Source organism: Bombus pyrosoma, linkage group LG10, assembly GCF_014825855.1.
Source record: "Bombus pyrosoma isolate SC7728 linkage group LG10, ASM1482585v1, whole genome shotgun sequence".
NCBI classification, from domain to species: domain Eukaryota; kingdom Metazoa; phylum Arthropoda; class Insecta; order Hymenoptera; family Apidae; genus Bombus; species Bombus pyrosoma.
The window spans coordinates 12,257,593-12,271,580 of NC_057779.1; the positions used below are offsets into that span (position 1 = coordinate 12,257,593).

General features: G+C 32.6%; 3 protein-coding genes across 11 annotated transcripts in view; 1 reads left to right on the top strand and 2 right to left on the bottom strand.

Moving 5' to 3' along the window:
- Window positions 1–6,475, bottom strand: part of LOC122571861 (antifreeze protein Maxi-like) — a 25,370-nt gene extending 18,895 nt beyond the window's left edge. The window contains exons 1-3 of one of the 2 annotated variants that reach the window (XM_043736111.1): window positions 5,277–5,332; window positions 4,637–5,068; window positions 4,475–4,553 (exon numbers count right to left, since the gene is read on the bottom strand). The gene's annotated coding sequence lies outside the window, so the exon portion shown is untranslated. Of the gene's footprint in view, window positions 1–4,474; window positions 4,554–4,636; window positions 5,069–5,276; window positions 5,333–6,391 lie in introns of those variants that run through there. The other variant, XM_043736112.1, reaches the window with a different exon arrangement.
- The window catches only part of LOC122571862, a 10,887-nt gene extending 823 nt beyond the window's left edge, over window positions 1–10,064 (top strand). For 3 of the 8 annotated variants that reach the window (XM_043736114.1, XM_043736116.1, XM_043736121.1), the window contains 6 exons: window positions 3,889–4,027; window positions 4,354–4,551; window positions 5,859–6,245; window positions 8,059–8,340; window positions 8,768–8,873; window positions 9,125–10,064. In XM_043736114.1, the coding sequence (XP_043592049.1) occupies window positions 3,944–4,027; window positions 4,354–4,551; window positions 5,859–6,245; window positions 8,059–8,340; window positions 8,768–8,873; window positions 9,125–9,207 (1,140 nt within the window). In that variant the 5' untranslated portion in view covers window positions 3,889–3,943 and the 3' untranslated portion in view covers window positions 9,208–10,064. Of the gene's footprint in view, window positions 1–3,490; window positions 3,688–3,888; window positions 4,028–4,353; window positions 4,552–5,858; window positions 6,246–8,058; window positions 8,341–8,767 lie in introns of all 8 variants that reach the window. The other 5 variants (XM_043736118.1, XM_043736119.1, XM_043736120.1 and 2 more) reach the window with 4 other exon arrangements.
- LOC122571865 lies at window positions 10,005–13,464 on the bottom strand. Its single transcript, XM_043736125.1, has 4 exons — window positions 13,348–13,464; window positions 12,346–12,600; window positions 10,651–10,793; window positions 10,005–10,134 (listed from the first exon to the last, which is right to left on the bottom strand). The coding sequence occupies exons 1-4, from the start codon at window positions 13,423–13,425 to the stop codon at window positions 10,044–10,046; spliced, it is 567 nt and encodes a 188-aa protein (XP_043592060.1). The 5' UTR covers window positions 13,426–13,464; the 3' UTR covers window positions 10,005–10,043.
- Window positions 13,465–13,988: the final 524 nt, after the last annotated feature.

The window sequence follows — 13,988 nt, forward strand, 5'->3', positions numbered from 1 at the left end:
ATTTCCTAAGCAAATTATAAGTACATTTGCTGTAATTATGACTGTTCTATGAAGTACCGATATTTCGACGTTAAAAAATTCAGAAAACAAAGTAACCACCGAATAACATGAGATATATAGAATGTTGTTGTCTCCAAAGCTATTGTAGATCTCGAAAGTTTCTCACGTGTCAAATGGTTCACAGGGCGTAACCTTCTCGAGTAAAAGAAATTTTTGAATTGAGTTTTCTATGGATGGAAAGAATGCCATCCTTATTTTGTCAAATGGAACTGCATATTAGCTTTTATTACTCGAAACATTTTTCCCTATTCTGTACAACTAAAAAGTTGTGAAGAATATTTTCTAAAAAGTAACATTAAAGAGTAGAGGGGGGCGGGAGAAGATAAAAAAGAAACAGTATTTATGGTTGAAATTAATCATTCATTCCCAAGCATTTATTTGTTCCTTTTACGTTTCTAGCGTTTTTTATCCTTCTCCTCGTGTCTTCTCCTAATATGGTTGACCATCAATTGATTCGCGCGTACGATGAATAACGAAAACGTAAAAATACTAATATGATAGGATAAATTTAGATCTTTATGAAAAATACATATAGTACAACATTATATAATGTACATATGGCTTATTGCAATGTTTAACAGTTTGCTAACATATTTCATTCACTTTCGAACATTCAAAAGCGATGGTATTTCGTAATTAATTAAAGGAATACGCGACCTTAATAGCGTTAAAGACGAGGCTACTTTCACTAACTGGACCAAAAGTACAAAATCATCCGTTCAATTGAAATGAAGACTTTCTCTAGTATACAATATTCCTTGATAAATTAGAAAAATATTGTGGGTACATTCATGAACAAAATAAACGAAGAAAATGACGTTTGGTGATATCACAGTGCGGTCTATGAAGAATATGATGATTTGTACGAAGCAGTAGCCAGATGTTAAAAATCGGTCGTATTTATTTATAAGTTTATTTTCTATTGCATGGCGTATGCGAAATTTTGAAATTGCATAGAATAATATCGTATTATTGAAGAATAAATTAAATAATTACTGGTACTAATAATCGTTGAATCTCAAGATTCCAAAATTTGCTAAAGATTATTATCGGAAGTTTGATAGACCTCTCGATATGTAAAAGAAGAAGAAAACTGAATTTATTTCTTTTAACAAACTTTGCACGTGGTTATTTCGTTGCGCAAATTGAACATATACGCGTCTATACGCGCGTGAGAATTACTCAGCGCCTACATTTAATCGAGTGCCTACATTAAATAACCATACATTACACATATTGGAAAAAGCAAATAAAGCAAAATGTATATTTTAACGATAATTGTACTAGAATCTAAAGGATTATATGTATGTGGTTTTTCGATTTTGCCGTTCCTCGTCCTATTTTTGATTGGTCTTTGAATTTCTTTGTGTCAACTTCATTCAAGGTGCAATTGATAAAAGATAAGAATACTACGTTGTGAACGAAACTTTCACCTTTTTTTTGCTTCCTGCAGTTGATCCAGTTCCCAAGTGCAAAAGTAATTCAATTATTCTTCAACTCTGTAGCAAGAAATCCACTACAATGTACCAAAGCAGTATTCAATTCCTTCACTTTGCTTCGAATTAGTATCTTCTGTAGCCAGAATAATCACAGTAGATAATAATAATAATAATAATAATGGGGGGATAAATTGTTTGGATAATCGAATTTCTATTATACGAGTAATAAAATATAAAGAAATTACGTCACATTCTGAAAAACTTGTTGGTTATATACTTAATGCGTCGCTAATGTACATTGGCTAAGCTATTTACGACTTGCACGCTTAGCGAGCGTGCTAGCTAGTGTATAGGAAACTTTAGAACGTCTCCAGAATATCGTCAGAAAACGTCCAGAAAGAAACCATGTTACTACAAATTGTGCGAAGAAATGACAAGTGCACGTTGTTCTCATTTCACTCTGCCCTCGTTCTCACCAATAAAAACTCCTTAATCCGCTACTCGTCTATGTTTAATTCGATTGTAGTGCAGAAGTTGGGAATCTAGCGCTACTAAGATCGCAATCCTATGCAAATGCAGATTCAATTTCAAATCGAAGTAAATGTACGTAGCAAGTACCATTTCCCGTTTGTCATAACTTTTGAACCATGACTATCCCACGCTTCGGACAATGAAATATGTCACTCGTGCCCTTCCCCTCTGCCATGTATATTTCAAGCTCAAGGTCATTAGAATCGAGGCTTCCTCTTTTGCGTAATTACCTCGTGCATTATTCGAGGTTCAATTTCATTTAATTTAACAAATTTTTCAGTCTTCTATCATTTTAGTGTGGGGTTTGTCCTACTGGTTTGGCAACTAAGTGATTGCTGATTTTGTCATTAGGTGGTAATGACAATCACTTAGTTGTCAACCCAATATATGATAGTAAACTATAGTTTATGATCTATTTGCAATTAGTATAATTTAATTTATGAGAAAGGTAATATAAATTTTGCGCACGATCTATCTTGGATATTTGTAACAATCTTGCAGATAGAAAATTTAATCTTCGTCAGCATTGTCGATTATCTATGCCATTGAAGAGTGAAAGTCATTCTCTAACCACGAATATCTTTCCGAGCAATCGGTTATCCCTTATGTAAAACTTTCTTCTTCCATAAGCATGCATCTCGTAATGTTTTTTCATTGAAAGTTCAAGCTTTCTCTAAAATCTTGCCTCTTTCAAGTTTAATAACAGCCACATTAAAATTAACATGTCTAATTAAATTTAAATTCTGCTAAACATACGTGTAAGGGAACCTTACGATGCTCTTTGAAACAAAAATTACGCGTTAAATTGTACGTTTCTCGACAATGAATATATGACTCGCACTTATGAGTAGCAAGTGGTACGTCAATCGTTCGTAGAAATAGATTGAAGCGAATGGTAATCATATCGGAAACTCGTATTGAAATATCTCAATTTCTGTTAATATAAAATAATATATTTTATTATTATTTATTTATTATATATTTTAATAAAATAATACTTGTTGTTTACTATCGGATTTACTACGGGTTGATGTAACAGTCTACATCGCGGTTGACGATCTATTCAAGATATGTTTACAGACTTTAGCACGAATACAGAGCATCGTGTAGCATAATCGTAAAGTACTATCGCGTGCATGACTTTATACGTAGTTTAAATTTTATAGAATCATTGTATTTTGTTCTAAGGACATTGCAAACAGTGGGAAGAATCTGTTTTCTCAAGGTCGTTTAATTCTAGGTTCTTTTAATTACCAATTAATTAATTTTCTATTTTCCATACAACAGTATCAAGGCATTTGTGTCTGAAAACGCTTAGTTTATGCTTGGTTTAAAGGATATCTTAACTTTAATTTTGTAAAACTTGACCTACCATAGACAAAGAGAAATGTTTATGTCTTGTTTGTCTTTCATTCGCTACATTTCATGAAATTAAGATCGAAATATCTACTTTTGTATAGCTACTTTTGTATAGAGAATAGAAAATTACATCTACCGGACAAGCAAATACGCAGATCTCTATTTTAGAAATAAAACCGATGACCTTGAAATCTCCTAAAAGAAACGAACTTGAGGAAACATTCTTTTCATCGATTCACGTGTCCCTCGAAGCAGCGTAGCTTTGCTTGAGAAGTTTTTACACGCAACATTACACAAGGTAGTAGTATACGTACTAATACATTTACTTCTACTGCATGTGTGATGTAATTTTTGATGACTTTCATAAAGTGATACAATTTTGTTATCAAAGTAATACATATCAATACCTGGAATGGCCGTGTACTCAACTATAATTAAATAACAAGTAGAGTTTCATAATTATGTATCGATAAAAAAAATGTTTTTTTTAATATTTTAGGAAATTGAATCGAATGTTTCTGATTATGTAAAAAATCAACCAATTTTCCATTAGAATGAAGACAATAATCGAGAAAGAAAATTGGTTTCGTTTAATACTTACCGCCACGTTTCTAATGATATGCGTTGTTGCAGAAAAGGTAAGATACACAGACACGATATTAGTTTTAATTACAAATGGTAATATAACTAGTCTATCGGTAATTGTATATTACTCTTGGTATTTATACTACAAATATTAGAAAATATTACAAACGTACATAAAACTTTCTTCTATAAAAATGTTATATCAGTCGAATATTTGTTTAATGTATAAATATATTGCTCTAAAGACGATCACAAACTAACCTTATAGTAACATCGTTTATATTTAAATTATATATTTCACGGCATAGTTTTTAAGTAAAATATCTTAGAAACGATATTTTTGTAATATTAATATGCAAACAAATTTTTATGATTACAGCGGAAAAGACAAATATTTAGAGAACAAGTCTTACCAGCATTAGGAGGTAAAATTCCAGAAGAAGCTTTTAGGACTGATCGTTTAGCGTTAAATCGATTAAACAAAGAAGGTATTACAGTACCTGATGGAGTGGTCTTGGATGCTCGAAGTGTGCATAAACATAGTCAGCATGTTCAAACGATGCCAGAAGTAATAAAGGTCTGTACAAGTTAATAAACAAAATGTAGGTTAAATATTTTCCAAGACAATGGTATTTTTGACGTTTTAAATAAATTTGAATAACCTTTGCACTCTACTATATGCTAAATATTACACAGGCTGCTTTATTTTAATCGAGATAATCCACGCAAATATCTTCTAAATTATACAGTGTTCGGATAAATGTTTCGAACAAAACATGTTCTGTTTCGAGGGAAATGTCTTACGATGACTACCAGATTTGCCTAGGTAGAAACGTTTCGAGATCTTCGTTCTTCTAAATGAAACTGTACACTTTTTTATATACTGTTCGATGCGGTTTTTAATTCTTTATAAAAATGTATTATGATACTTGGAGCTTAGTTTAAAAATGCTTAGTTTAACCCTTTCGCTTCGGGTACCACGTACAGACGGCGCCCGCGAGATAATCTGTGGGTACGAGCGCCGCATATAGGCAGCGACCACACGACAAATCCTGAGTTTAACATCCCATATATCGGGTATACACCAATGCCATCTGTAGTCAATAATATATTTTTTCATTATTAGCAGAATATTTTCTGTTGATTTTATTGATATATTGGATTAATCACTTTATAAAAGTTACTCATTGTTGAAACAACAACAACAAAATTTCAAACATCCAAAGGATAGTATACTGTTTCGTGTTAAAAAATCTGTTAAATCCATTGACAGTGAAACGATATTTCATATACGGTTCTTACAAGAATTATTGTTATTTGAGACTTAGGAAAACGTATATATGGCAACCACGCACACTGTGCGCATTTCTGGCGCGCGCTTCCGTTCAGTGACAGTACTTGGATTGGACTGCCGAAGCAAAAAGGTTAAGAAAGTTTGACAAATTTTGAAGAATGAATCGGGAGAGACTCGTATTATTGTGCCTTGGAATATCAACATTGTTTTGGTTTGCCAGATTCAAAGGTGAACGAACTCCGGACAAAATATTATCGTCGTTACTTGTAATCGTCTACCGGAGTTACGTTCGATCTTCTTATAATGACATTGGTCGATACAAATAGACGAACGTGCTCTCTAGGAAAGTCATTATAGCGAGTCAGATAGTCGAGTGGCGAGCGTATAGTTGAACAGTAGTATTGAGCGAGCGACGATTACGACCGACATACATTATCTCTGTACTTTTGTTTAAAATGATTTTAATATAATTGACTATTTCAATCTTATCGTTCGTCCCTTTAATAAACCAACCAACACGTTTAATATTCTTAATTAATTAAATCGCTAATTAAATGGAAATTAATTGAAGAGTATCGTTGTCTTTGCAGGTGTACCTGACCCCGGATGGACGATACGTTCCACCCGAAGGTAGATTTCATTACAACCGTGCGAAAGCGATTGACACAACTTACGTTATTCGTACGCCATACTCGCGATTTAATGGTCGCGAGTATACGAACAATCGCTTTAACAAGCATCGAGATTTTTCCAAATCACAAACTTATACGAGCTTCAGACAATTTGTACCTATAGTACCACCATCGAAACCTGGAATTTATAAACCTATCGTAACATCTTTGGTACTTCCTGCTGATGCCAATTTATTAGAAGAAACTTTTGCACCAACTTGGAATATTCGCTACGAGTGGGATTCTATTTACCAACCATTCGACGATTATATTCTCAACAACATAGCGCTTTTCAACTCTCACCAGGTATATATTCTATGCGTCTACTTCTACGTATAGTTGGTCATACCATTATTCCAACACAGCACTATCTCTGTACCTGTTGCTTCGTATAAGCGAGCACGATTCAAATATTGTATTGCTTATTCTACGGTAATTATGCACAAACCTACCTGCCTACTGGATGTTCTCATTGGGATATGTGTAAGCGATTTTCATCGGTGTTAAACTAAACTTTTGCTGGTTCAAGTCATTTATCTGAACGTAAACTCCTATTGTGTGAATGAAAAGTAATAGGTAGTGGGGACAATCGACGAGCTTCTGTTATACGAATCGTCCGTCGATCGGTCATTGACTAAAATTTCGTTCAGATAGACGCGATTCGTACAAATGCAATTCTACCGTAATACCAATATTTTGACGATACATTGAGATATCTAATATATCACGGAAAGAAAAGAGGTAAAAGTGATCGTAAAATTAATTGCACAGGTTTTCAAAAAGCTGAAACTTTTAAATGTTTTACATGACTTCCCTGCATAATTCGATAAACGATTGAATTCATATTAGAAATGGCAAATTGAAGCTAGTCAGCGTTTACGCGTTCTAACATGGAATAAAATGAGAGAACATGAAATTTATAATGATCACCTATAGGCTATATAAGACGTATATGTGTGCGTGTGTGATACATCTTGTTTGATCAACTCGAGCGCAAAACCACAATCTGTGAAAGAAGAACGCATATCGACACACGAGATTCTAGTTTACCTACTTCGTTGAAACCAACCACAATTTTCTAGGATTACCTGCTACGAGAAGATAGATCATCTAGTTATCTTAGATTTGAAACGCGAATAAAACTGTAGTCGGGAGTACATTCGCTGGTGCACGCTCACCTGCACTCGCGGTATGCAAATTACGAGCGAAGCACCAATAACATACTATTACACCTCTTCCTTTCTTAACAGATTTCAAGCAAGGATCTCATGAGCATCTTTCACAGTAACAGTAGTTAAGTCACGTTACTCTTACTCGCGTTGCATATATCGATATGTCTAAAACGCTCTCTCTTACGTAATTTCCTCTTCTACTTGTAATAGAGTTAAACGTACAGGGTGGCTAATAAACGCATGTTTATATGTCACGAGATGAATCTACATATTAAAAGGACTAAGAAACGTTATATCAACGTATCGTTCGTTTAGCGCAAGAACGAGGTAAATTTAAAAATCATGATTTTAGGGAAAACGAGTTTGAACGTTATAATTTTGTCAAAACATCATATTGAAATGGCAAAAACAAGTAAGTTGATATAAAGAATATAAGAACTTGGGCAAGAACATTATACTCTTGTTTAGTTCAATAAATTCACATGTATCGTTGAAGCTACCTCCATTCTGAGCTATGACTCTCAATGATCAAGATTTATTTAACGTTATGTCGTTATTGTTTAAAATAATTTTAACAGTAGCCACGCGTATTATTTCATCGATAATGTTGTAAATTGAAATATCACGTTATTAATGATAAAAGAGAAGAAAGAAGCTTTCCTTATCTTCACAGCAATATCGTGACAGTACAAGATGCGACACTCTTTTTGAAACCAAAACAATAGGAGCAAACGTAAAAACCCAATAGCGACACAAGTCTTCTTGTGTGGCAAGTTTTGATGGCTCACTTATAGGGCTCAACACAACGTAAGATAATAAGTAAACGAAAGAAATTGTTTAAAGCGTCTGTCGTATCTCATATCCATAAACTCGTAATTTGTTTCCAGATGGATATCAGACAATGTTTCAATTGCGAAAATGTACAAAAACGGTCTCTTTATTTTCAGATCATTGCTGATTATCAAGGATTTTTGAATAAGTTTCATGAGCGATCTTCGAGACACGTCGGATCTCATCCTGCAAATAGAAACCAAAACTTTTCTCCTCGTATTCGAAAACAGGAATTGCAAAACATCGAAATAAATCCGAAAGCAACATCGTACCAAAATGTCAAGCTGAATAGTGACGATACAATTTCTCGGTACACGAATCTTACCAAAATACCAGAAACCGGTTTCACGTGCAATGGTAGGAGAGGCATGTTTGCCGATGTTGAAACTAAGTGTCAAGTAAGTATATAGCTAATTACGCTTTTCGTTTCGAAAATTTCCTTTCCAAGTTAAGGTTTAATAGATTTCGCTGTTATGAAAGAATAAGAAGATAATACATTTTCTTGCATGAGGCTTCCTTTTCGAGAAAAATTAATTTGAACATTTATCCTTTCGTTACATTTAATCTTTATTAAAAAACATTTTCTATTCCTTGTGAGATGCTCTTAAATGTCCTGCAAGAATATCTCGTTCACAGGCGGCTCGAAAGAACAATTTTTTTATATTCTCTTTTCAAACTCGATTTTCTCTAAAAAGTAAGCTTCAGAAAAGAAAATGTTGTTCTATATCTTTTCCTTATTTCTTTATAAAGAATCATCTGGTACTCGTATGTACTTTTTCATTACTCGGATTACTATACATTATTCGGATAATCCTTTCTTTCTAGGTTTTCCACAACTGTTCTGGCTGGTCGAAAACTTCTTCGCTTTGTCCATCGGGAACAGCATTTAGTAACGTAAAGAAACGTTGTGAATGGTGGAATACAGTAGAGTGTAAATAATTCATTTAATTCTATCGAAATTTCAATAATCTTAGAATAGTAATAGATATAAATGAATTAAAAGTAATGATAACTTAGATATCCATTATAAATCGTTATGACTGTGGATTTTTACGCATTTATGAGAAATCTAAGGAGCACCGAAATACACAGAATGCATATAATACGCAAAAATATGTGAAACGTCCAAAATATAGCACTTACGATAATACCTAGTAGCTGAAACAAATTTCTGCTTTCCAGGTCCCATTTTTTTAACGGCTTTCATAAAAATATATATTTGCATAAATATCCGCAGTCTGATTATGATTAATATGCGAAACTAATGTGATGAAGAAAACGTAGATATACCATATCTATTACAAACGTCCAAATTATGTTTACTGTTACATAGAATGAGAAAATATAAGAATAGTTTAAGAATATACATGTTACGGTAAACGAAAGGTTCTTTTAAAATCATCTTCAAAGTCTTCTCGATGTTACCGATAGTTCTTTACATGTATATTACCATTCACTTTTTTAAAATACAGTGTCCTAATCGACGTTAAAACGAGTTTAATGATCTACAACCTACGATATCTCGATATGGAAATAATAGTGTAAGATGCGCAAAAAAATATGTATAGTTTAGAACACAGCCAGATTAATTCAAGCGGAATCGTCATACTGCTCTGAGCAGTCATTCGTATCATATTCTGTACTTGTTTTATTGTTTATATTTTGTATTACTTTTCGAAAACTTTAATACCGAATGTGGCGAAGCGTTAACCGAGAGTAAAATAAAAATAATTGTAATATTAAAGATAGGATAGAGTTTCTTTTAAAAAATTTCACGAGTTTTACATAATCATAGGAAAATAATTTGCAGTCTACTAAGAATCCTGGAAACATATGTATGGCGTAACAAAGAATACTGGCGGACCTAAAGCGAATTACTCGTGACAAATTTTAGAAGATGTCTCGTACTTTACTTCACCGTTTTCTCGTTTGCATTATAAAATTTCTATAGTAAAATACAAGAAAACATCGCATAGCTATAATAATTACATTCGTGAAAAACATTTTTCTACTAAAAACTGTAAATCATGCAACAGAGATTTAGTAATTCTTTGTACAACTGGCACGCTTTAAATTATATTTAGGATATAGATTAGAAATTTTAATACACGACGATTCTCATATTCTGCTTCCGAATTATCTCCTTTCTTTCTTCCGGTATATAAGGGTTCTTCAAAGGGTCTAAATTTAACCTAAAACAAACAAAATGAAAATATGTGAATAATAAAAATTAAAATATTGCAAACGATAAATGTAATATTACATAAGAATTATTGACAAAATGATAAAATTAATTATTAAACATCGAGACTGTGAAACATTTAATTTCGATATTTTTTCCGCATTTTTGGTACGACGAGAGATTCCTACGATTTATTTGGCGCTGATTGGCATTTGTCAGGATCATAGATTTTTCGAAAATACAAAATTTCGCGGAATTCCGGTTGACATCAATTCCGTTTCAGAGGACAAGAACAGAGGATACTTCGACTACTCTTTTTTACAAAGATAACACATCGAGGATACGAAAGAAGTGAAAATGACAATACTCCGAAGAATAGGGCATTATACTTTTTATACTTTTCCAAATTAGAATAAATTACTCAAGAATGGTCAATATTTTGATCTGTGCTCCTTTCACATTAAGGTAAATATCTATAATGTTTACCATCACAAATATATTTATTAGAATAAATATAAAATTATACCTATACAAAGCTGGCGCATCTGCACAATTCACGTTATACCACCAGTCACAAGCAAATTCCCGTTGATTGAAAAGAGTTCCATTAGTACAGAGAAAAGATGCACCTTGATGACCTTCGCGACCATCGTGACAAATGTGATATGCCTGAAACGTAAGTGAAGTTTCTTAGCGTTTCTTGTATTATAGTGTAGCATATGATACAAACGTATCATTTGAGTTACCATGTTACAAAGATAAAATATCATAATAATAATAATATATTAGTTGGAATAAGCGAGGCTCTGCCATAGACAAGATATGCCTAAGAGTTTTACACGTAAAATTTCATAATCCTTTTTTTAAATCTAACTATCCAATTATATTTCTTTTCTGATATATATACTAATATTTTATGCATTTTTTAACATATGCACTGGTAATAGTAACTTTAGTTTGAACGAACAAAAGGATGATGTCACGTATGATCGAAATAAAATAAAATGTTGGGTTCAACAGAAATATTACAATATTCGTTCCGTTTTTAGAGCCAAACTAAAAGATATGTTTCCTTCTTGAACAAGAAAGAAATTTCAGTTGATTACATAGAAGGCAAGGCTAAAAAGTGAATGCATAGCTAGATAGAAACGATAGAATTGCCTTCAGGGTAACTGTTGCAGGAACTACATATTGCGGTCAAAAGTGACTTTTAACAAGATATATTAGCGAATAAGAAGTGCAAAGAAAAAAAACAAATAGATGATTGAACAATTTGTTAGATGACTTTAATCATCAATTTTACACATAAAAAAACTCTTGAGACACACTGCACAATTATCCAATCCAGCTAATATATTATACAAATTACTTTTTTATTCATTGAAAACGTTCGTACGTATAAAACCTTTTATATTATCAATTATTATATACTAAAAAACCTATTCATATGTATTTACGTACGTATATGTGCATAGTAGGTCATTTTAAATTCTTTAACTGATTCGAATCGATTTTATTATTCGCAAGATTTATACTTTGTACGGTTGATCGTCAGACTGCGGATTTTTATGTGCACTTCGGCGAAACACAAGAGCGCAAAAAATGTAAAAAATATATTGAACGTAAAATATTTGTCATAATATTAGTGTGTGAAATAAATATGTATTTGGATTCCACTTTGTTAGTATTTTCGTAAAAATGTGAAATTGCATAAATATCCGCGGTTTATTGATCACAGTACCACGACTTACGATTATATTAAATTTTTTCTAAAATATCGATAAAACCATCTCTTCTATGATCTCTTCGCTAAAGAAAGTTACTTTATTCCGTAGATACGCTTTTTGCAATTCTTCTGTCTTACTTAAAGTCTCCATACATATATACACAGTACACAGAGTGTGTTACGTAACGCGAGTCACTTTTCTGCTATCTGCCGGCATGTGACAAGAAATGTTTTGTAATTTAAGCGTGTCGAGTATACATACGACGGTGAAAAAAGATACGAAAATGCTCTGTTTTTATAGCCGTCTACAATCTAACGAAAAAAGACAATATATGGTCCTATTTATGTTACCCAAGGTGACCCTGGCTTTGTTATGGAAAGCCTATTGACCCTCGCGTTACGCGGGCACTGTATACATAATACGTTATATATATATGTGTATATAAATATTTCAATGATCAATTGTAAAACGATTGATGAAATTAAATAAATTACCTGACAACCGGTTTCCACGTTCGCGTACATTCCTGGTACGAATGGAACGTGTGCGCAGGAAAAACTTGTCGGAGGTACGGTATGGTACAAAGGAAAGTCTACGCCCGGAATACCAGGAATTTTGCTAAAATCTTGTTGGTTCTTTGGCTTTTCAAAAGCCTTCACGACAATTGGTCTGTCAAACTTTACCGTTGGTTGGAAATTTTGGTGTTCATTGTAATGATTGTAATCGAAATCTTCAACCACTATTCGATGCTAAACAGATATAACAGAATTGGTATGAAAATAATTCGTCGTTCTTGCTTCTTCCTCATTTATGTAATAAAAATATACAATAATATATACGACATGATATCAATGAAATTATGTATTAAAAAATCATTTGTATATTGCAATGATACTGTTATAAATATGTAGAACATCTTTCTTCTATTTGATAAAGAACATGCGGTAATGTTTTGGCACAATTAGTAAATAGAATTAAAATAAAATAAATTTCTTCGATAAAATGTAGTTACGTTACATGCTAAACGTTTGTATATGAATTCAGGACTTGTTCCCCGTCATAAAATTAATCGAAAACGAATCACTGGCTGCTTTATGCATTTTTCGATAATGGTCCAAACATACAACTATATTTTTATTCACAACTTTTTACTTTTAAATTTGGTTTACCAAATTTGGTTTACTTACTTTATAACATATACGAAAGACAGACAAATATGAATATTTTTGTATAAGGCCCACATTCTCCACTGATAAAAGTTACTAAGTGAATTAACTTGCCATGCTTTTAAACAGATATTATTGTTTTAATACATAAACACTACAATGCACCACTTCTTATGTACAATTGAAAAACTTTACAGCTATTTCTTAATGCTATGTACATCTTTGTCAAACAAAAAAATAATCGCCTAAATCTGTATCGAATAATTTGACTAAAAACATTTCAATTCGCCAGTAGTGTAAACAAGTAAAAGATGAAAGAATAATTTTTACCTGTAGAGAAGTGGTGTACGTTGCTACCAAAAGAATGGCCAACAGGAGTGTAGTAAAGTTGCAACAGATTCTTGACATGTCTGTACTGTACGTAATAATAAACGAAACTACTCCAGTTTTCAATGTGCGGTTCAGTTCCGACTCTCCAACTGCTCAAAAGATTATGTCACAGGTAGAGAGAGAAAGTCCTGCAGCACATAACTCGAGCAAGGACTATTCTGATTTTACATGTACACACAGCGTTTAATTGCTATACGAAATGCTGCTTTATGTAGACTTTCACAAATCCACTGTGCTGTTCTATTTTGACTTTCCATCTTGAATGAAGTATGAATAACGTTAGCCAAATCAAACAAGAGACCAAGAAACATTTGTCAAACGCTTCAATATGGCCAGTATAAAAGCACATGTATAGTGTTTTATGAAAGTATTCGAACATTCCTAAAAGTTTTCTATGTACGATACAAAACATTTTGAAACTTCAGCGGCACTGTAACAAAACACGACTATCAAGTTATATTAGTAAAATTTGGAATGGCTCTGAAAATGTATATGCTAGTTGCAAGATATTCATTGGAAGCAGATACTTTGCGAAAATTTCCAAAAACGATCAGTAATAAGATACAATTAATTAAAGCTTG